Here is a 22,635-nt window from a genome sequence, read left to right as displayed (position 1 = left end):
ATAAAATATTTTCCAGAAAGTCTCCTCAGTCAGGATAGCACTCAGCTATGATGAAATGGACCTTAAAGTCCCAGATCCTTAATTAAGGACCTGGAGAAATTGTTTAATTGGATTTCACTAGTCTAGTCACTGGCCATTAAATGCAGGGAATCAGAAAAGGAAGAATAAGAGATGCTTCCCTACCTTTTCATATGCATTTAAAAACATCTACCTGACCCATGAGAACTCAGCCCTCTGGAATTGAAGGTTCCCAGTTTAGTTTTGTTCTCCATTAATTCCACTCCTAGGTATATCTCCTAAGCATTCACACAACATTTCTAGCTTGTCTTGCAGTGAGAGCAGTCTCACTTTTTTTTTTTAACTTTTTTTTCTTTTTTTTTTTTTTTTTCTGCTACATCTCTTTGAAAGACAGGGATGTCTGCTCTGAGAGTGGGAGATGTCTTTCCACCCCCACACAGTCCTGCAGGACAAACTGCTCTGTGTGGGCAGCTCCTGGGGAGAGGCAGACAGCTTTTCTGCTACTTCCCAACACAGCCAGAGCAGAGGGAGGTGCCCCAAGGTAAAACTAGAGGTCCTTTTTAATTTGCAATGCTCATTAACCCTTGGGGCACCCAGTTTATCAGCTTTTTGGCTGCTGCACAGGCAGCCTTCAGTACTGGGCACTCAGGATCACCCTGGGTGTTTTGGATTGGATTTGAGAATGGGCTCAACCCATAACTCATCTGACATCCACATCGTTAGGGACCAAACCCAGCATCACACACAAGCTCTGTGCTAGAAACAGGCAGAGTGAGACAGGAAACATCATAGAATCACAGAACAGTTTGGGTTGGAAGGGATCTTAAAGATCATCCATTCCAACCCCCCTGCCAGGAGCAGGGCGGTCTTCCACTAGACCAGGTTGCTCCAAGCCCCATCCAACTTGGCCTTCAACACTTCCAGGGATAGGACAGCCCCAGCTTCCCCAGGCAAACTATGCCAGTGCCTCACCACCCTCACAGGAAAAAAGTTCTTCCTAATATTTAATATAAATCTCCCCTCTCGCAGCTTAAAAAGTCCCTCTCCAGCTTTCCCATAGCCCCATCAGGTCCTGGAAGGTGCTCTAAGGTCTCCCTGGAGCCTTCTCTTTTCCAGGCTGAACAACCCCAACTCTTTCAGCCTGTCTCCGGAGCAGAGCTGCTCCAGCCCTCTGATCAACTTTGTAGTCTCCTCTGGACTCGCTCTAACAGGTCCATGACTTAATTGTGTGGAAGACCCCAGAACTGAACACAGTACTCCAGATGGGGTCTCACAAGAGCAGAGTAGAAGAATCACTGTCCCCTGCCTGCTATTGATCTACTCGGTCACCTCATGGGAGCCCTTATGCACAAAGCCATTATGTGCCATCTTGCTTTTGGCACTATCACGTACTTGGCTCTGAGCAGAGGTCCTGCATAGTGAGGCTCTAAAGCTGCATACCACTAGGGCAGAAAACGGGTGCTGCTTCGGGCTGAGGCTGCCACTGTAATATGAGGACACGAAACATTTTCTAGGAGATATTTTCTGTCCAAGCACTGTAAAAGCACAGAGTGAGTCACGGCTCAGTATTTAACGCTGGCTTTTAACCTGCTTGGTGACCCAGTCATCCAAGGCCCAGTGCAGACACATTTTCAGCATCTCTCTGGCTTTCCTCTCCTCTCATGTAAAATAGGGCGATGTTTCCCCATTATAAGTGGGTTCTGGAAGATGAAATACAAGCCTGTGGCTAGCCAGGTGTGATTTCACTACAAATTCAAATGAAGGCAAACCTTCAACATCTTCCAGAGAACAAAAATTCCACCAATTCTTTTTGTTTGTTTTGGTTTTTTGTTTTTGTTTTATTTTTGTTACCAAATACCCTCTTTGGGGGCTTAATGGTTTTGATTTTAAATCTGTAAAACCAGTGCATTTCACTAGTGCAGAAATGTTGATATGAAACAAGACATAATACTAAAAATAACACAGTGACAGTCCAGGTGAAAGCAAAATGATGGAATTAAACACCTTTTCCTTCTCCCAGTGGGGAAAAAATATTCTGACATCATTGGAATAAAAAGACAAAGTTAATCTTTTTTATTTTCTCCAGTGTAAAATATCCTTGAAAGTGACCTAGTCCTGCTGAGTGTTTCTTAGTGAAAACTACTGTTTTTACCCAAAAGCATTTCCACCTAAATATTTTTGAATGACATCCTCAAGAAAGCAAGGAGCAGCCCAGTGTGGATGGGAAGGGCTGTGTGGTCAAACTGGTCTGTGGAAACTCTTGTTGTTGCTCTTCCTTGCTACGTTTCACTGCAGAAAAAGTACCTTCCCTGCCTGCTGTCCCATAAATACAAACATTTCCAAACATTTCCTTTAATCAGACGTTCCCCAGTCACTTCATCAAGTTACATCAGTCCAGAAAGGAAAAGGAAAGATATTCCTAACTCCTTCAATGCCTTTGCAAAAACCAGCAAGCCTGACGCAAAAAGAAAAACTAAAAAAACAACCAAACCAAAGTGTGCTCCAGACTTGCAAATAGCTCACAACCAAAGGTTCCAGGCAAGAAAACCTCTTTAAACTGAGATGGGGAACAAACAGCTTCCAAAGCAGCAGCCAAGCACAGCGGTCCTGTCCCAAGCCATGCACAGCTGTTCACAGTTCCCGTTACTGCCAGTTAATCTCCCGCACCACTGCCAAAGGAATCAGGGAATCTCTGCCCATAGGAGTGGGTCCTGGGGCCAGCAAACCCGTTTAAATGCTAAGACCAGTTTGCTTCCTCCCCAGCATGCAATGAAGGGGAATTAGACACGTGGGGAACAGTAAGATGAGCCTAAATGGAGGGTCCCTGCCTGGCCGAGACTGCAGCCCTGAGAAAACCTAGATCTGGGTCCAGGCTTCTCAGTTACCAAAGTCTGCAGGTTTTCTCCCACTTTGAAGGTTTTATCCCATGTGGGGTGGAAATTCCCCCTGATTTTTTTGTTGGTTGTTTCTCTTCCTCCAGCCAATCTCTTGGTTGGGGTCAGAACTGGAAGGAGTATTTCAATGTTATACTCAAAGGTTTAGCAACTACCTCATCCCACAAAACCCCTTCAAATTTATAGCAACCCACAGACCTCTCCCCATCAAGAAACACAAGCTAATATATTAGCTATAGTTTATGTATATATTACATTATATATAACATTATATAAACAACATGTTGTATCATATTACATTGTATCAAACTACATTGTGTTATTCTATCATGTTACATTGTATCATATTATATTGCATCATATCATATAATATCTATAAATATATTAGCACCCATCTCTCAGTCCCCTTTACAACACGTTTTCCTCAAAAAAATCAGCACTAAATATGGAGCAATCAATGTAAATTTAAATCAAAGACAATCAATTCTGTTAGAAAAAAGGAGGAGCTATGAAAGACACAGCAGCTTTCCCTGAACCCAGCTCTCTGGTTTGTTTTTTCCCCCACATCTGCTTGGTCTTTAAAGTCCCTTATCTCATATTCGTGAATAAGAAAGTGATGGAACAAGTCATTGTACATTAGTTACTCCATGGGAAGTGGCTAAGTGCAGATTCTTGCCCCCAGTGAACACAAGGGGATTCAAGGCAGCTTAGCCCCCTGTTCAAGAGCCATCTGCTTTAATGCATCATGTTAAAGTCAAGGTCTTGAAAGGAAAAATGCTGCCACAGAAGGCAAAAAGCCTCCTGCAACCACCACACAAAATAACTGCCACCTAAGGAAAACCAACAGCTCCATAAAGGGAGAAAGGAGCTGAACTCACTGTGTTACAGGGGTGTGCAAATCAGTGTTTTCAGTAAGTGGGAAATAATAGGTATTGAAAAGACAAACATTTCAGTAAAGTAAAAAAGCTTATCTCTAGCAGATCTCTGCACCCTATCTTGAATCCCCTTGCTACAGATATTTTTCTTTTTCTTTTTCCCCTGGGAAGCTTTTTCTTTTTAATATGTGAGTAAAGCAGAACAAATTCTCTCATGTTGTCTATGATCTCTTAACCTCAAGCTCAGCACAGATACATAACACTGCTTAATGGAGGAAAAGCACGAAGCATTTGATTAAATGTTTGATCTCTTGAGGAATGCACAGGCTCCGTAGACCATAGTGCACAGCTCACAAATATTTTGTGTTTCATTATTGATTAAAAGTTATTAAAATTAATAACTGGTTCAACTTATAAAAAATACTACTTTTACTGAGCTAATGCTGAAAATGTATGATTAGTTTGGATGCAGGGAGGTCTGGGATAGAAGAAGTGTAAAATTGCCTCTTTAATGTCATATTCCACTGTCAGCATGCACTGCAAGTGCAGGGACATTGCTTGCAGCAGGACTACCCATGACTTTAGAGGAATGAAAGGATCACTGGTGTTTCTGTTTTAATTATACTGATTATAAATAGGTATAGTATTAAACCAAAACTCTCTGGACATTGTTTTTTCTTTACCACACAGCTTCTACAGCCTGGACAAGGTGAACGTAGCAAGGTATTAAAACTAAAGTGCAGCATCTTCCATCTAGTTGGAGATGTATTAGTCTGAATTAGTCCAAATGCAGGGAACAGGCTCATGTTTTCATGCTCCATATCATTATAGTGTTGGCACTGACAAAGTTTCAGCTAAATGCACAGCAAAAGGGGTGGCTTACTTTTGGGAAGAGGCACAGCATCTTTCCAGGGGACGCAATCGAATAATGACCTCATCTACACGGGACTGCTAAAAATAGAACAGAATTGAAAGGGCTTTAAAATTGTTCCATCCATGTTAACAAGTATGTTTGGACCACAAAATCAGGCTGTTAGAGAGAAAGGGTAGATGTCCTCAGCTACTGATGCAGAATCTCCACTTATGCTGCTCCCACACTGTCCCTGCCCTCCACTAAGCATCCACTGGTGCCTCTGGTCCAGTTTCCCTGAGAAGGACAAAGGCACAAGAACAACCAAGGCCACCATGGTAAACTTCTCCCCAAAGCTTGTCAGGAGAGTTTCTCAGGGAATAAAACACGAACAGAGCTGGAGACAGTGATAAATTTCCCTTCTGAACAATCAATAAAATTCTCTCAGCCCCGCTCAGGCCCCTACTGCGGATGCAAGGGCCATAATTACGTTGTCAAAAAGTCAAGTTGCCCTGGTTGACTGAAACCCCCTTTAAAACTGACGTGTGATTGACAGGCAGTTTATGGGTGGCATGCTCTGACTGGCAGGGGAGTTGGCTAAAGCCAAAGGCAACAGTGAAATTTCCCAGTCTGCTACAAGCACCAGAGCAAAGGACTGCCACTCACCAGGGAATTGTGGGAAACCCTTAGTCATATTAACATATCAAAGTGAGGAGCTGACAACGCTTACTAAACAAACTGAACTCAAGCCTGGCTACAGAGCATCCCCCAAACTTCCCAGTCTGAAGGAGAAAAGAAATTAAAATGCACTCAGCCCTGTCTTCTCCAAGACAGCTAAGAATCTGGAAGCCTGCTTATTTAATGATTTTGATCTGAGATAACATATATATGCTTGTATATATATGTATCTCACAAACATATTGTTGAGCATGACAGCCTCTTTCATATACATATACATATGTATATGTATATACGTATATATGAAAGAGGCTGTCATGCTCAACAATTTGTTCTATACCACAGGCCATACTGGTAATAAATTGGAGACAGAACATATTTCTCTTTCATGTAAGCAATATGAACCCAGCAAAAGAACACAGTCCTTTTGGTCTTGTTTTCTAGCAGGCTTCTACTACTTCAATGCTAAATTGCAGATTATATGGTTTGAATAAACATTAATTGCAGCCAGGCAGTAGGACTTTATGTAGGGCAGAGCTTAAAAGTAACTTCACAACTAGTTTGGATTTCTTGAATAAGGAATTTATACAAATTCTTGAGCAAGGTTTGATAAGAAGTTGAAATTAAGAGATGTTTCCACTCATGGGCAAAGCCACCTTTCACTCTATACTCTCCATCCAGGTAATGCTTAAGTTGCAGACCTCACCTTCTTGGTTTCTTTGGGAATGAAGAATCACTGGGAATTATGACACCGAGTCAATCACAGTATCAGTGAGAAATGCCTTGAGATGTAGATACCTGGGTTTACTTCCCTCCATCATATTGCCAAGAAAACACTGAAAAAGGTGCTTCTGCCCTGTTTGTACTTCTGTAATGTCATGGGTTGTCTGTGAGGATGGAGTCAATGAGCTAGTCATGACCCAGGCTCAGAAGAGAAGAGAGAAGCAGCACAGGAGGCATAACTGCAAGGAGATGCTACTGTTTTTTCCTACATTGCTATAAAACACAGCAGCATGAAGAAAAGGCTCTTGTTATAAAGCTCTGAGAATATAAGGACAAAATCTTGTCAAACCAAGAATGGAAGGATATTTTAAAGTAGCAGAAGACAGAGAAAGCAAAACAGCAAAAGCCATTATCAGGCCAATTCAAAACAGACATTTTAATACTTTTCTTAAAAAAAAGAAAAAATAAATAAAAATATGGACGATTAACTGAATGAATTCCTAGGAACAAGTTTCTACAGAAAATACTGGCTTCTGTTTCCCTTGATGTCCTCAAAGACCAAGCCTTTCTGGAAGGCATGCTTTAATCTAATGCAAGTTACAGAACTGAAGGCTGGGATAACTGTGAAACTCAATGGTCAGTAAAGGACAGTCAGTTCAGCCCAGGTGATCTAACACTACTTCTTCACAGAAGACCTCTAGCAAATGGGACAGGGACACTGTTCTTCTGCAAAGCCAGATTACTGGAATTATTAAAGCAGTTTATGAGCACTAAATAATTTAGCCTTCCTGTCTCTTGATGAAGTGGTCTAGAGCACCAGATGTGGCTTTCAGGAACATGGCAGCCCACCTTCCCCACCACTGCCAGGAGCACCTTCCCCAGCCTCCTCTGACCTCTCTTGATTCAGTAAAGCATCTGTTCACTGAGTCCCCTCCAACAACCGACCTCACCTGACCTTGCTTGGCTCCTCTGAACTCCCAGGATGAGAGCTCAGCGGTGCAGCTCGCTCCCTCCCTGTGCTCAGATGTGCCCCTCGGTGTCTGACATCATTTTTGACTGAGAGCCACACGTGTCAGTGATGCTCAAAGAGCAGCATTTCTGCCTGTAGGCCAGCAGGGTGTAAATTCAAGCCCTGCTGGAGGACATGAATGCCTACTGGTAGGAAGGGTGACACACAAGAACATAAGGAAGGTAGTTGAGGCGTTCAGATGCATTGGCTTTTTTTTTTTTCTTCCCTCCTCTATGACACATCCTGCCTTTAAAAACAGCCCATTTGTTTAGAGATTGACAGACCCAAGGGTCTTTTCCAAAATGAAAAGTTTTATGATTCTATATGTGCATTGCATTAACATTGTGATTCATGCTCACTTTGGACCTGAATTCCATATACACGCTGTTGCATCAAGAAATGGCCATTTTATACCTGCATCCATAACAATGGCCAGCAGGTTGAGGGAAGTGATTTTCCCCCTCTTCTCCATTATCTTGAGATCCCCTTGCAGTGCTGTGTGCACTTCTGGAGTCCCAAACATAAGAATGACATGGAGATGTTGGAGTGAGTCCAGAAGAGGAGACAAAGATTATGAGAGGGCTGGAGCAGCTCTGCTCTGGAGAAGGCTGAAAGTGTTGGAATTGCTCAGCCTGGAGAAGAGAAGGCTCTGAAGAGACCTTAGAGCACCTTCCAGGACATGAAAGGGCTACAAAAAAGCTGGAGAGGGACTTTTTACAAGGGCATGGAGTGATAGCACAAGGGTGAACAGTTTAAAACTAAAAGAGAGTAAACTTAGATTAGATATTAAGAAGAAATTCTTAGCTGTGAGGTTGGTGAGACATTGGCACAGGCTGCCCAGAGAAGCTGTGGCTGTCCCCTACGTGGGGAGGGGAAGTGTTGAAGGCCAGGTTGGATAGGGCCTGAAGCAAGCTAGTCTAGTGGGAGTAGTCCCTGCCCCTGGCAGGGGAATTGGACTGGATGATCTTTAAGGTCCCTTCCAACCCAAATCATCCTAGGATACTATGGAAAGCTTTGTATCTAAATCACCACAACATCTGCAAGCCTACATCCATTTTCTGTCCTATTGGTCCCTTGTCTCTCCCACATGGTAGGAACATAGAGGTCTGGCCCCACAGGACCTTCTTTGAGAGAAAAGTGGTTAGAGCAGAGAGCCAGACATCTAGGCTTGAAATTCTTGGAATTTCCACACTTTTTTGCATACTCCTGGACATGTCATTTATCTCAGCAACCTGTGTTACATAGGTGCAGCTGTGTGGACCACCAGGAAAACATAAAGATTCCACCTGTGCTCCTAATTATAGAGAAAGAGCACTGTCTCTGGGATGCCACTGCAGCATGGAGAGATGGAGAAGACAGGGAAAACACGCTGTCAGGAGCACATGCTTCTTCGTTGAAGAGCACATCCCCACTCCAGCTGGCACAGGCTGCTAACAACAGCATATTTGGCATTGACCTCACCATGGGACCTACCTGGAAGTCCACCATCTATTGCAAACCCCAAAAGCCATATCTTTTTTGAGGAGAAAACTTTCCAGTTACTATGGAGAGAGATGAGGGAAGAATCATAGAATCACAGAATGATTTGAGTTGGAACAGACCTTAAAGATCACCTAGTTCCAACCCCACTGCATGGACAGGGACACCTCCTACTAGATCAGGTTGCTCCAACCTGGTCTTGAATAATTCCAGGGATGGGGTTTCCACAACCTCCCCAAACAACTTGTTCCAGTGTCTCACCACCCCCACACTAAAGAATTTCCTCTTTCCAAGGTCTTTCTAAGGACCTCGCACTTGGCCTTGTCGAACTTCATGCAGTTTGCACAAGCCCACATCTTAGGGATTTTAGGAAACGGATAACCCTTTATATTAGCAGAGCAAAGTCACCTGATTCATAACAGAGATCTAAAGACCAGTTTCCAGGGGACAAACACTTTAATTTCTGGATGGACATGCACATATTGAAACGTCTTTTAGGCACCTAAATGTCTGTCAGAGTTCCGTAACTACTTGATCTATTGGTGGACTTGACAGTGCTGGGTTAAGGATTGGACTTGATTTTAAGAGTCTTTCCTGACCAAGATTAATCTATGACATTCTTCTTGGGACCAGCTTCTAAAAATTACTCAGGTCCCAGAATAGGAGCTTTTAGGGTGATACAACACTAAGATGCAGAAATAGGAGTCTGATGGTGAATGGAAGCTCTGGCTTAAAAACTTTATTTCAACAAATAGTTAACTGTAATTAGAAATTCAAAGTAATTATAAAAGTTGGGGTTTTTTTCCTCCAAAAACTTTTTTACTTGCTTTTGTTTTCTTTTATTCATGTGTCCTTTGCTTTTGAAGAGAATAAAACATTTACTCACCATGAAGGGAAAGGGTCCCATTCCTCACTGCCAGAAACTTGACCCCATATGGAAATAATGATGGAGAATGGAAGCTTCCATAGAGATAGATGTGTGCCTTGTGACGGAAAGGGGCCAAGGGAGATCCCACCTGGAGCTCTCCTCCATCAGATATCAGGATGTAATGAGCATGCAGTTCTACAGGTCCTGGACCAGTGAACAAGAGTTTGCCACCTGAAAACAACACAAGAGTAAAATGCAACCATAGATCAAATAGCCGGTCGTAATCTCACAGACAAAAGAGCTTCAAGAAATGAGCAAACATGGTTTTACAATAAAAAATACAAGATTAAGGATAAAATATGATTGCATCCTGCAAAATCCCCATCTTGTTCTGTACTTCTCCCTATGAAATTATCAGCTCTTTACAGACTTTATTAATTCAGTCCATTTTTCAATTCTACCACAGGCTGCCTTTCCAGCCTTGAGCAAGGCCATTCAGCATGGGCAGACATCTAAGTCTCTCCAACTCAAGTGCAAGGAAGTCGGTTGGAAAATCCCAATCTTAACCTACTCACTCTCTAAATGTTAAAAAGGGATATTATAACTTAATGTGTATGCTACTTTTCAGATTACAAGGTATTTGTGACAGGGAGAGGAGAAAAAGCTCTGGAATTTAAGAACTGGCAACTTATTTAGATCACTGGTTGATCTAAGCCTATGTACTCTTCCAGATGCTGTTCAAAACCAGCCGTTTCAAAAAAACAGTATAAGATCCTACATCAAGCCATACTTCCCAGGAGCTAGCAGAGGGTACTTCATAGCCTCGCAACCTCGGACCTCCTTACAAAGGGTCTATCACCCTCCCAACATTTCCATTTATGTGAAGTAGCTAATAACTGAGCCATCTCATACTATGGCCACCTTCCTACAGGTGGCAACAATTTTTAACGTTGACCTCTATATCTACCAAAAATTTGATTTTTCTTCTGCACTAGATACTACCAATCATTGTCACGAAAGATAAGCGATATCAGACCTCTGCTTTAATTTCAGCATTGAGACCAAAAAGAAGGGGAAAAGTTTTAAGATGAAAGTCAGATGAAAGGCTTTCTTGATCATTGTTCGCCTGTTGATCAGGTCCTCCTGCTCTTGGTGTTAGGGGAGAAGCAAAACACTTGTGCCCCTTTCCCACCCAGTTGCACCCACTTCTACTGAACACATCCTGCTCTCCTTATTTGTTCTTGTGTTGATGGGCTCTCGTTGCATTCATTTCTTAGTCTTACAACAGCCTTATAACTTAGTCTAAGTTCTAATTTCTTGATCTTATAACAAAGCCAGTATTTGAAAAAGAACTAGTAATTACATATTTTTTTTGCAGATTTCAGTAGATTCAGTTAAGTTTTTACAGAATATGCTTAATAGATGGAAGAGGTAAATCTCACATTTTCTTGCTTGTAAGCACCAGGAAACATGAGATCTTTCCCACAAACACTAACTGCCCTATGTGTAAATTATCTCGTTCCCTGGACATACTTTTCTATATACAAATGTATGTTTGTTAAGCTTGCTATATAGTGTTTTTACAAATGATACTGAATAGACTATGATAAAACAGCAAAATTTTCAGCTTATTTCATGCAAAACAACAGAAAATACCTGACTCTTCTTCTGAGATACATCTGAGACTTCTAGAAAAATGAAATGTTCTTCATACAAAGTATTCTATGCTGAGATTGAGATGATACTTGATGTGGTATTCATTTGCAGACTGAAAGGACCATTAGATCATATCGCCTGATGGTCTGTGCACACCATGATATTGCAAAACTGGAGGAAGTCAAGTCATCTGTGTTTGACTGCTGCATACCCTCCAGAAAGGCAAACAACCAAACAAGTTATCTGGGGACATCACTCTACCATTTTCTATTATCATCTCTTCCGACAGCTAATTTGTCTTGCTGTTCAAAATTTCTGCTTTGTTTCCAATCTTGACTTGTCATGTATGAGCTTTCAGACAGTGGTTCTCACTGTACCCTCCTGCACTGCACTGCAGTGAGCTGTAGAAAACAGCATTTTCTGTGAAAGTACTTATAGGTGGAACCAAATCTCAGATGTTATTCAGACTGGTTGATAAGGTTTTAAGACTCTTCCTGCAAGGAATAGATTCCAAATCATGAAGCAGAGCATCCTCTCCGACAACCCAGTGCTCCTTCTGAAATTGGAGAGCCAGACCTCCTAATCCTTCTCCTCCTTTATTGTTCTTGATGCTGCCTATAGAGGCAAAACTAGCTTATCCCCACACTCTGCCTCTTGCTTTTCACAGTAAAAAACTATACTACCTTATTTTGCCTCCCCATTATGCTGGGAGATCAGATGGACATCCTTAGGCCACACTGACTTCTGATCCTCTTCATGATCGTGGCTTTATCTGACAAAGGTCCTTATTGTATAATCATGACTTTCATTCCAAATTGCTCCTTGCTCAGATCTCTTCTTCAAATGCAGTTTAAATCTGCATTTGGATTGAATGGCAGTCACAAAATGTGACCAGTGATGGTTCTGCATTTGCTTTAAGACCATTGAGGATGTGCAGTGTTGCCCAAGTAGACAGGACAATAATTTGCCACTAATGACTGACTTTTTGAGCTAGTGCATCTCAAGTCTGCTAGATGCTATGAGATCTTGGCAGGTGACCCTCAGTTAGCCATCACACCATCACATATTACAAAATCAACTTTAAAAAAAAAATATGTAATTTTCTTATAAAATGAAGTAGCTTGATGTCTTTTTTTTTTTTTTTCCCCATAAAAATTCTGTCACTCACTATAGTCCTATAGTTAGTAACTTATGGGTTCAATTAACTGTAATATTTAACATCATACAGATTTCTCTTTTACCTGTGGTAGATACCAGATTGGCATTCAGTATTTTTTTCCTTTACCTGTCTGGATCCTGACACAAGATGAGAACTTCTACAGATGCCTGTAATTTCCCATGTACTCTGAAATTAATATTTGTGGGCTACAGAACCTCTACCAGCAGTTTTAGAGCTCTTGAATGAGACTGGACCTGTTGAATTAAGAATGTCAGTTCCTGAAAGGTACTATTTAACAACTTCATTATATTAACATTCTTCAGTAATAAAAGGACTGCTGGGCCATCTTCCTCTTGTGTTATAATTTACCATCTCGTTCCTTCCCAGAGTGAGAGCAGAAATATTTATTAAATACATTTGCCTTATAGCAGCAGTGTTGATAATTTTATCACCACAATCTAGAAAGGGAACTATAAATCACTGTGATTTATGTTATTCCTAACATAAAAAAGACACCTTCCCCAAGGTCTTTATTGACTTCCTATGCTCTGTTCCGACTGAAACACAGTAATTTCTGTTTCCACTTCTCTTCATACAATTTTTAATGAGTATTTTAATTGCTGCCATGCTCTACCACTGGACCACTTAAGACTGGTAGCCAAAGTTGTCCTATCTTTTGATTGCAAAATCACACTCTTGCCTCAAACAACCTCCCCAAAAGTTTTCCCAAGTTTCAGACACATTTTTTCCATCCACAGTTTTCAATCTGTCTACAAGACAGGTTAGAACGTTAACATTCCATGCACAAAATCTTCTGTTCCTTCTGTTCCTTCTGTTCCTGGGATGACAGGCACGGGGGAATGGTCTAGTGGCGAGCTTGTGCTATTAGGTCTAGGGCTGGACTGGATGATCTTGGAGGTCTCTTCCAGACAGGAACATTCTGTGATTCTGTGAGTGTAAGGCTCCTGACTCCTTTTCTGTTTGCAATGGTTCCAATGCTCTTCAAGGTAGCCTTCAGAAGATGCCTGTTTCCCTTAAGGGATTTGACTCCTGCCCTGCTCCCTGAGCACATAACAGACCTATGCTTCGCTATCAGTACTACACTCACCTGCCCCTCTAGAAAACTAGCAGGGAGTGAGAAGAAGGCAGCTTGCACTTTACATGCAGCCCCTCTTCCAGCAAAAACAGAAGCAGGGGATGGGTGTTAACACCACCTCTGCATTGTCTCTTGTGCACTTTTCCATGTAACGTAGCTTTGGCACATCAAGAGTAGCTCACCCTCAATAAAGTTCCTAAGAATCACTGTCTGTCTCCTTAGAGGACACCATCCCTCTATGACTGCTCCTCCACCTCACTTTTGTTTCCTTTCTTCTTAAAAATTCCCTGCTCCTCAGGAACAGGCTAACTGCATGTCAGTTGTCCTGGCTGATTTTTCTCTCCGTTGATTCAAAAGTTTTCTATACCTTTTGTAGATTTCTGATTGGTTATTTCTGGTTATAAGCTTGGATGCTAGTGACAGCTCTGCACTGAGTGCAAGTATGAGCAATAATCACAACATGCCTGGCCTGCAGGTTTGACCTTTTCTGGGGACAACCCTACATAGAAACAAGGTTTCCCCGCTCTGAGTGAAGAGCTGGGTGTTTAGGGGTAATAATAACTGGACTTCAAGATGGGGGGTTGTTGCCCAGCTCTTGGGTTTCTCTGTCCTTAGGTACAATGGCAACCCAAGAACATTTGGCAATGGTGCCAAGATTTGCAAGATCAAGATCACCAGAAGGCATTTGCTGTACATGATGCTTTGGTTTTCCCTTAGAAGCAGCAGTCAGACCCAACATGTCACGATTGCGCATAGATATATCAGCTACACTCATGGTCACACCTTAATGCCATTGTCCCTTGGCTATTTGCAAAGCTTCTGAACTCCTCCCAGAACAAAGCCGAAAGGCACTAAGTTGTTGGAAGAAAAGAGACTTAAAAAAGTTCAAGTGCTGAAGATAAAAAAAAAAAAAACAAACATAAAAAAACCACACCAAAATAACAGTATCACAGAAAAGAAAACTTCAGCAGAGATTCATCTAATCATTTACCAAGTCTAAGTGTAAAACAAACTCTACTCAAGCTTACAAATACTTATGTCAAAAAATTGCATATTATCCCTCTAACTCTCAGCTCTCAGTATCTCTATGTTTTTCATTGAGTCAAAATAAATATACAGCTGCTGCTTTACAAGATTGTCTTCCCCTATTTTAAAAAGAAAATAAAAGTTATGCTTCCTTCTTTTATTGCACTTGACCTCTTCTCTGAAAGCAGAAAGCAAGAATATTGCTCAACTGAGCCCTTGGCTGTGACCCTCAAATTGTTTGTTATGGCTGCACAGGAAAGCAAAGCCCTACATGTGACCTTGGGGGTGATTTTGTAAAAATCAATCAACTACTGTTATGATGGCCTCCCCACCAAGCAAAATAAATACAATTAAACCCACAATCACTTCTGTACAGTAATGTGCAAATTCAATGGGTCTCTTTAGGTGGAGTGATGGAGAGGGGGGAGAAATATGTTGAGGCTATTTGATACTTTGTGAGAACATCAGAAGCATCATTCTTCTCAATTAACCCAGCAATTAGCCTCCACCTCTCTGCCCTGAAAAGAAATCTTTCTTTATCTGTCTTCACCAAAAAAAAAAAAAGGAGAGAAAAACTAAAGTGGAGGCAAGTCCCTCTGTCTCACAAGAGAGGAGAAACAGCCAGACCAAATAATGAAAAAAAAAAAGGGGGAAAAAAGGGAATATTAAGGAAAATAAACTTGACAATAAGGTGGGGATTGTAATCTTCTGTGTGAATAACTACAGCACCATCATGCCATTGGCAGGACTAGTTTTGTGAAAAGAGATTTGTCTTCTGACGTCCTTGGGAAATGGTGGAGGGTGTACTCAAAAGGAAAGATTTTGGAAAAAGAATGTATTAACACTTCACTTTGTCAGGTGTCCCAGCCTGGCTCATGTGATGCCACAGCCCAGGTATCCAGCACATTTCCTCTGGAAAGAGGCTGTATCATGCACTTCTGAAAAAAAAAAAACCAAAACACAAAAAACAAACAAATGACAAAGGAGTAAAGACTTATGAGGATTGCTGTGGGAAGTTCCTCCTTGCCACTGTCATGCTGATTTACACTTTCAGATACAGCAGCTTATATCCCTTCTCAAAAACCTCAATTGTTTTAAGAAACCCTTCTAGCATAGGTGTTCTCATAATGCATAAAATAGATGTTGATATTTCTCAGTTAGGTTGTGATTTAGAGAGCTCTAGAGATTCACCAAACTCAGAGGGAAGCAAACTCCTCTTCCCAAAGTGAACCTTTTACAAGGAGAGCTTTTTATCATCATCTTTGAGGCCACATTTTAGCATTCACTGTCGATATCAGACCATCCTGAGAAATAGTGTATTTTTTCTAATGAACAGCTCATTAGGGAGCTAGGATAAAAGTGACTGTCACCAGATTTAATTCTGCTTTTTCATGTAAAGCTGAATGAAGTGTTAAAGCAAGCAAACTACAAGAAAGGTGCTGGATAGTCTTAAGAGATTTTATATATATATGTAATCAATAATAGAAGATGTTAGGAGAGTACCAGCAGAAGAATTGCCTTACATATCACTACTGTGTCACATCCATTCATCTAACAGGAAAGCTTATTTCTGTAGAAGAGGATTTGCAGGTTGAAAGGTCCTTTCCTCTGCTGGACTGGTCCCTTCCATTACTGTGCAAGGAAGATCTGTTCTGGTTGTGCTGTGGGCACACTATGGCCATGTATAAATTATATTCCCACAGCCTTCAGCTTGCTCTTACCAGCTCCTCTCCCTTGGTATTTCACATGACAAAGCCACAGAATCTCCCATGAGACAGGCTTAAGCTCAGAAGTTATATTCCTGGCAAGCATCCCTGAGTAGCAAACAGCAGGAGGCAACTGCCAGAGCTGGAATATCTTCACTGAAACAACTGATCCTGCACAACAAGGCTGCACTGTGCTGGCAGCCCACTCATTGCTCATCCTCTGGCTCCAAGAGTGTGCCTGGTGGGGCCTCTAAACAAGGAGGGCGGGGGGGCGGGGAAGAAATCAGAGCAAAAAACAAAGAACCTCCTGTGTATCAGAAGAGGAATACAGAGTTTATGAGCCTTAAGTAAGAACAATTGATTATTTCATGGACCTGTCTCCTGCACCCCATTGACATGCTCACATGACTTTCGATGAGCCATAAAAGTGGATTGTAGGTTGGACCACTGCTGAGCAAGATGCAAAGGAGGAAAAAGTTTGTTATATTGGCTCTATCCCAAAGGCTGCCGGAACCAAGAGTCCAAAACTCATTCTCCACCTCCCTGTGTATCCTCCTCAATGTTCGTAATATAAAGTACATCTCCCCAAACTAGCTGTGAATTCAAATGCCTCTGTATCTCCAGCAGGATGTCACTAACGTGCTAAAAAGTTATATTCCAGCATTTTGTTGGACGGAGACTTAATCTGTCCCTGGGCGAGGAACCAGCAGCTGCTTGAATAGTCTCAGACACAAATTGTCTCCCAGGCCCAACAAGCCTGTGTTTTCTGGCTTACTGTGCTCACAGCCATCTGTTCAAGCGACACGTGCTCCCTTGTAAACTGGTTGGGCTCTTCCCTTTGAGCACAGGAGCCAGGCAAAGGCAATTCAGAGCAGCAGCCCAGGAGATGCTGGTTGGATGGGGCTTGGAGCAATGTGGCCTAGAGGGAAGTGTCCCTGCCCATGGCAGGAGGGTTGGAACTAAATGATCCTTAAGGTCCCTTCCAACTCAAAAAATTCTATGGTTCTACCACCTGGGCTCTTAGGTAGCTTCCGAGACACTTAGCAATACTTTTGATGCATTTGCAAGAGAAGAGCTACTCTGATGGGGAAGCGGCCTGGACATTTCTACTTGGCTTTGGTAACACACATCCCAGCCCATCATCTAGGATCTAATGAAGGAAGTTTCCAGGTGAGCCCTGTGAAGGCAACAAGATAAGTAACACATATGGAGGTGTGATTCAAAAATAGGTCCTAGGGCTATCAAGTTTACACGTGATAGATGCACTTTAAATGCTTCACCCTCAACAAGGGAGGCAGGCATTCAGGAGGGCACTATTTTGGGGAGCAGGATTATGTTTCTCCTCACCTAGAGTCTGCCTGGGTGACCATTAAGCCAGAGTGTTTCTGCTTGCTGTGCCACGCCACTCAGTTTTCTCATTTCAATCTGATTTCTGGCATTTAAAATTAAAGACATTACAGATTGGGTTTCTCTCCTTGTGTTCAGCACAGTGGGTGACACCTTGGTCTTAGCAACAGCCTGTTCCTACAACAAAACTATTGTAATGCAGACTGTCAAGCCATCAAAGGAAGAAAGGATACTTCAAAACTTAAGAAACCTAAGTGGAATAATACTATCCAGTACATTTCCTCTGTAGTTCTGGCCTTGGGATACAAACTCTTGTCTTTGCAGGTATTTGTTTGCATTTAAAAACCTTAAGAAGACCTGGACCTGAGTTCCCAGCTTGCACAGGTCACAACAGTTGTATTAGGTGTGTGTGAGGACCAATGGTACAAAGCTGCTGCAGTAATAAGGGCCTGATCAGTGCCCAGGATAGGTGTAGGAGGACTCAGCAGATATTTCCATCCCATGGTTAGAGGCAGCATCTTTTTGCCCCAAAGGTGAATGTCCCCTCCTTCCATAGCAGTGAGTGAAAGAAGGGGATGGTGCTGCCTTGGGTTCCAGCTCAGTCTCTGTAGGAGCTGTGTGTGATTCCTCATCTGGGATTAACTTCCTCTGATCTGCTCATCCTGTGACATTCCAGAGGATCTTAAAAGCTGCCAAAGTTGCAGAAAATCAATTTCATTGGCAAGAGAGAGCCCTGGGAGTCTAATGTACATATTGTAAGCCCATTCAAAACAGGATGGAAAAGAGAAATCTGCAACCTGTAACCAAACATGAACCAAGATTTACAGCTGGGGGAAGAATTTAAAAAATCCAACATCTAATTGCTACAGATTTGAGACTTTAAAACTCTTCCTCCAGGACTGCCCAGCTCTGTGAATTGCTGAATAACACTGAATTCCTGTGAAAAAATACACTAAGAAATTTAAGAACTGATGCCTTTAATTTTTTTTCAGTGAAAACACCCTGGATTTTAAGGCTCTGAGACTGTCATTATTGCAGACTTGGTACATCTCACTGCAACAACATAGGAAAATAACACATAACGACAGTGAGAAATAGGGCTGACTTTTCTTCCTTTTAAATCTCAATTAAAAAATACATTGGATGAAATTTCCCATTAGCTGGTACTATTTGTACATCCCATGTTCTTTCTTTAATTAAAAAACATGCTTATTGCAATACTGCCAGAATCACTTTTACGGTATTTTAATTGTAATGTCTCTGCCTGATTAAAAAAAGAAAATATGAACTAGAAACTGCCTGCAAAAAAAGTAGCACAATGAACATCCCAAATGGGTTGAGCAAAATGGCATAGAAAGCACCACAACACAAGCAGTTTCCCACCGTTCCTACTGACAAGGGATTTTAAACTGGGTTTAAGGTCTGGTTGATGCCACAGACAGGAAAACAGAGGGAAAAGGTTTTTTCTTCTTTGAGCAAATTCAAACCCAGTTTGAATAATACTAAAGACTGAAGCACTAGTTTTGACAACTACTTGTGCAGGTGTATCAGCTAATATTTGATGCTCTTAGCTAATGCCATCAAAGCCTAGGAAAGAGTCAGCAAGATCAATATTTGGATTTCTCCCTCCCCAATCTCCTCGTAGGATCCATTCTAACCACAGCCTGATCAGAGTGTGGATTACAAGAGATCTCAAATACTGATGGGTATGCATTGCTCCTTGAACAAGGGCTCAAAAGCAGATGACAACTGACAATGTCACGAGCATCTTGGGGGCTTAGCCATGGCATTTTGGAAACTGGTTGTAGAGTTTTTAGGGGCAGATGAAGTGAGTCAGACCTTTCCAAAACCTCAGTCTGGAGTATGATCGTGGAAGTGGGAACTGGTGTGCTGGTTTCAGCAGGGCTGCCAAGATGCAGCAATACCTGCAAGTGAGAGGAAGAGCTGTGACAAGTGCCAATGAGGCTTTTCTAGAGTAGGGACTATAGAAATCTTCTCCCTTATGCCTAAAAGGATGGCCATGTCAAAGTTGCCATTGCAAAGGCAACTGGGGATCTTCAACCCTACCAGGGTATACTAACAGCATCACCCCAAAAATCATCCTCAAGGTACCCCTCCAAGACCAGGTGACTTTTTTGGACTTCCTAGAGCCCTAGACATTCAGACAAAAGCAATAGCACACATCTGAGGTATCACCCCATCAAATGCAAAGGAGTTACTCCAGTGTAAGCTCTTTGCAAAGGAAAATTCCATCTGTCCTGGCTTGGCATAAATATTTCCATACTTGTGATGTTGGGATTACAAAAATAACTGCAATCTGCTGAATTTACAGAGTTATCTACAATCTATCTTGTATCTCTTCTCCAATCAGCATTGTCTGAGCAGTTTCACAGTCTGGTTATTAAATTTTCACTGATGATAACCACGTGTTCATGCTCTGCTCATTGAGGGAGAAAGAGGAGCTGCTGAGCCCTCATGGCAGTGAGCAGGACCTAGTTGCTTAATCCTATTTCTCTATTGCTTGGGCCTCTGGATCTTCTGTCCAAACGGTCTGGTCACTGCCAGAACCACTGTATGTATTTGGCTATATGTTAATAGAGCCAAAACAGGATCACTTCAAGGCTGCACAGGTAGCTGACATGCTTGATATAATACTCTCTAAACAATTTCTACAAAGTTGAAATCATCATAAGGAGAGACCACAGGGCCAGTATTCAAAATCCTCATGTTGTAATAAAGGAGGGGAATTTCAAGAATTTCAGTTTGCTGGATACAGCACCAGAAAATGGCAGTACAGTGTCTGCTCAGGAGTATACTCAGTAGTATTACAGCTTTTTTTTCACCCATAAAGCCTGTTATATTTCCAGCTTGTGAGTGCACAGTCTGACGCTAACTCATGAAAGACAAAGGGAGCAGAAGTACAATTTAAACCCATTCTCCTGCTCCAACTAAGAAAATCTCTCCAGCTAGAGTAGGAATGGAATGTTCCACTCAAAGCACGTATCTACACCTGCCTACAGATTAGGGGTTTATTGCCATGCTCATCTTGCAGTTGGGTAAGCTTGGCAATTATTTATTTGACACATTCACAGACTCAGTAGTTGCTACTCTAAGGGGATCACCTAGCTGTGATTCATCTTAAAATGGGTATCTATAATAGCTAGGATGAACAAGTCTTTGGTGGTTTTTCTATCAATACAGGAGCCTAAACCACACCCCTGCACTGGAAAACTTAAAGAAAAGGAAGGTCAGGAAAGATGAATCCAACCCAGTCTCAGATCAGAGTGGGTCTCAGCATGTTTTGACTCCAAATCAAAGGAAGGCTAAACAGCAGCTAGCAGCACCCATGGAAGTGGGGATGGATGCAACAAGAAAACTTCATCAAAGATGAAGCTCAGATAAACACTTACCATGTAGGTTTCTGCTTCTAAAATACTTGGTCCCTATATTTGGAATGTAGCAATGCAGAAAATAATAGCAGCTAAAATATTTCAGTGCTGCTTTCCTAACTGCACCTACAATATGAACCAAGCTTCTTGGGCAATGTGATAAAGGAGAGAAATTATTTGAATGTCAGATGAGCTGAAGCCATAAAGATACTGCTCCAGACTTCATTAAATTCAGTCAGACCTCTGTTTGCTTCCTGATTGCTGACTCATAGATCAAATGAACCCAAAGTTCAAAGGGTTTCCTGCTGTAATATTGTGCTCCAATTCTTCACAAAGTCAGAGACTGAGCTTCAAAATCCTCATCCAGATTTGCTGCCAAATGTCTCAGAAATTCAGGGCTCTGACCTATCTCCTCTACTATATGTTGTAATCACAATGGGGTTAAGAACAATCTTACATCTCCTAGATTTAGGATTTTCACTGGGAAAGAGAGGAAAGAAAATTGTACTATAACATTTCATATTTTTAATCTCAATTTTCTATTATTATTATTATTATTATTATTATTATTATTATTATTATTATTATTATTATTATTATTATTATTATTATTATTATTATTAAGAATGAGGCCTGGTGCAGCAATTCTTTAAAATCTCTGAACCTAGACTGAGCAAGTTCAATCTTTTCTGGAAATTTTCTGGCAACAGGGATAAACTTGCAAACATTTTTCTTTATAGAATTATAATTCAAAGTTAGTTTAACATATAATTGTAAAATGCATGTTTCTCATCATCACCTCAATGAAATCTAGTACTTTTAATATACTTTTAATCTAAAATAATTTTGCTAGCAAAGAAAATCCAGGTCCTTAAATTTATAAAAACTCCTGTGTCTATATTTTGAGTTCCATTTCAGCAGGGGCTTACACATAGGCTTAACTTTGAGCAAGCAATTTCATCAGATAAACTAATTCACTTAATATCAAGCATATGCACAACAGTTCTCACAAGCAGGGCCTGATTTCTAGGGAGGAACATTTCTGGCACTAAATGGCAAGTAATTTTAATTCTTATTTTGACACCCACAGAGATACACCTCCCGACACTTAGGCTGAATCTACCCCAGGGTCCCTGCACCCTGCAAACCCAATGTTTTCCCCCCAGTAATTGTGCTCAGTTCTTTACTCTCCACCAGCCATAAGGCAGGATCTTGGATTATTTATGACACTTGGTAGCTGTGGCCTGTAATTCTGTAACATCATTAATATTGTAAAGGCTTTTGCAACACGCTTGCCTCAAAGATGCCAAACAGAACAGGGTTGATTATTGTTACCAGCGCTGCCATGATCACCAAATGCCACTCAGGAGAGCAGAGCTTTCAGTAGCTGGGGGAAAGAACAAGGAAAAAAAACCACAACAACCAACAACAACCTTCCTACTCATATTGTCGTTATGCCTCAAACAGTGCAAACAATGTCTTCTGCACACATAATAATTAAAAGCTTCCCCCGTCCCCTTCCCATCCTGTTGTGTCTACCCAGACTCAGCCTGCCTGCCCAGGTGTCTCCTTCGATGTAGGAGCTGGGCAAGGGAAGAGGAAATTCATGACCATTAAAAACTCCAGCCCTGGAGAAACAAGAGCGCCGAGCATCCCCTGCCCCCGCCCCCGCCCCCGCCTCCGCCAGACCTTTGAGATGCAGCAGGTTGAGGGTGCGGGTGGGGGTCCCCAGCAGCAGGGTCCAGCCTTCTTCTATCGTGACATTATCGCCATCTCGCGGCTGGTGGCCCGCAGGCCAGCTGGAGTCCTCGTCCCACCGGGCACAGAACTGGAGGGCGAGCTGGCAAGAAAAAAAAAAACAG

The 22,635-nt window shown here is 41.8% G+C and overlaps 1 protein-coding gene across 1 annotated transcript in view; it reads right to left on the bottom strand.

Annotated features, from left to right (window-relative positions):
* Positions 1–22,635, bottom strand: part of PKHD1 (PKHD1 ciliary IPT domain containing fibrocystin/polyductin) — a 250,597-nt gene that overhangs the window by 140,723 nt on the left and 87,239 nt on the right. Inside the window, exons 35-36 of the mRNA XM_051615066.1 lie at positions 22,463–22,613; positions 9,413–9,625 (exon numbers count right to left, since the gene is read on the bottom strand). Of these exons, the coding sequence (XP_051471026.1) occupies positions 9,413–9,625; positions 22,463–22,613 (364 nt within the window). The remainder of the gene's footprint in view (positions 1–9,412; positions 9,626–22,462; positions 22,614–22,635) is intronic.

Source organism: Apus apus, chromosome 3 (genome assembly GCF_020740795.1).
Source record: "Apus apus isolate bApuApu2 chromosome 3, bApuApu2.pri.cur, whole genome shotgun sequence".
In the NCBI taxonomy this organism is placed as follows: Eukaryota; Metazoa; Chordata; class Aves; order Apodiformes; family Apodidae; genus Apus; species Apus apus.
The sequence above is the reverse complement of the archived record's forward strand: the minus strand, read 5'-3'. Positions and strand labels throughout refer to the sequence as shown.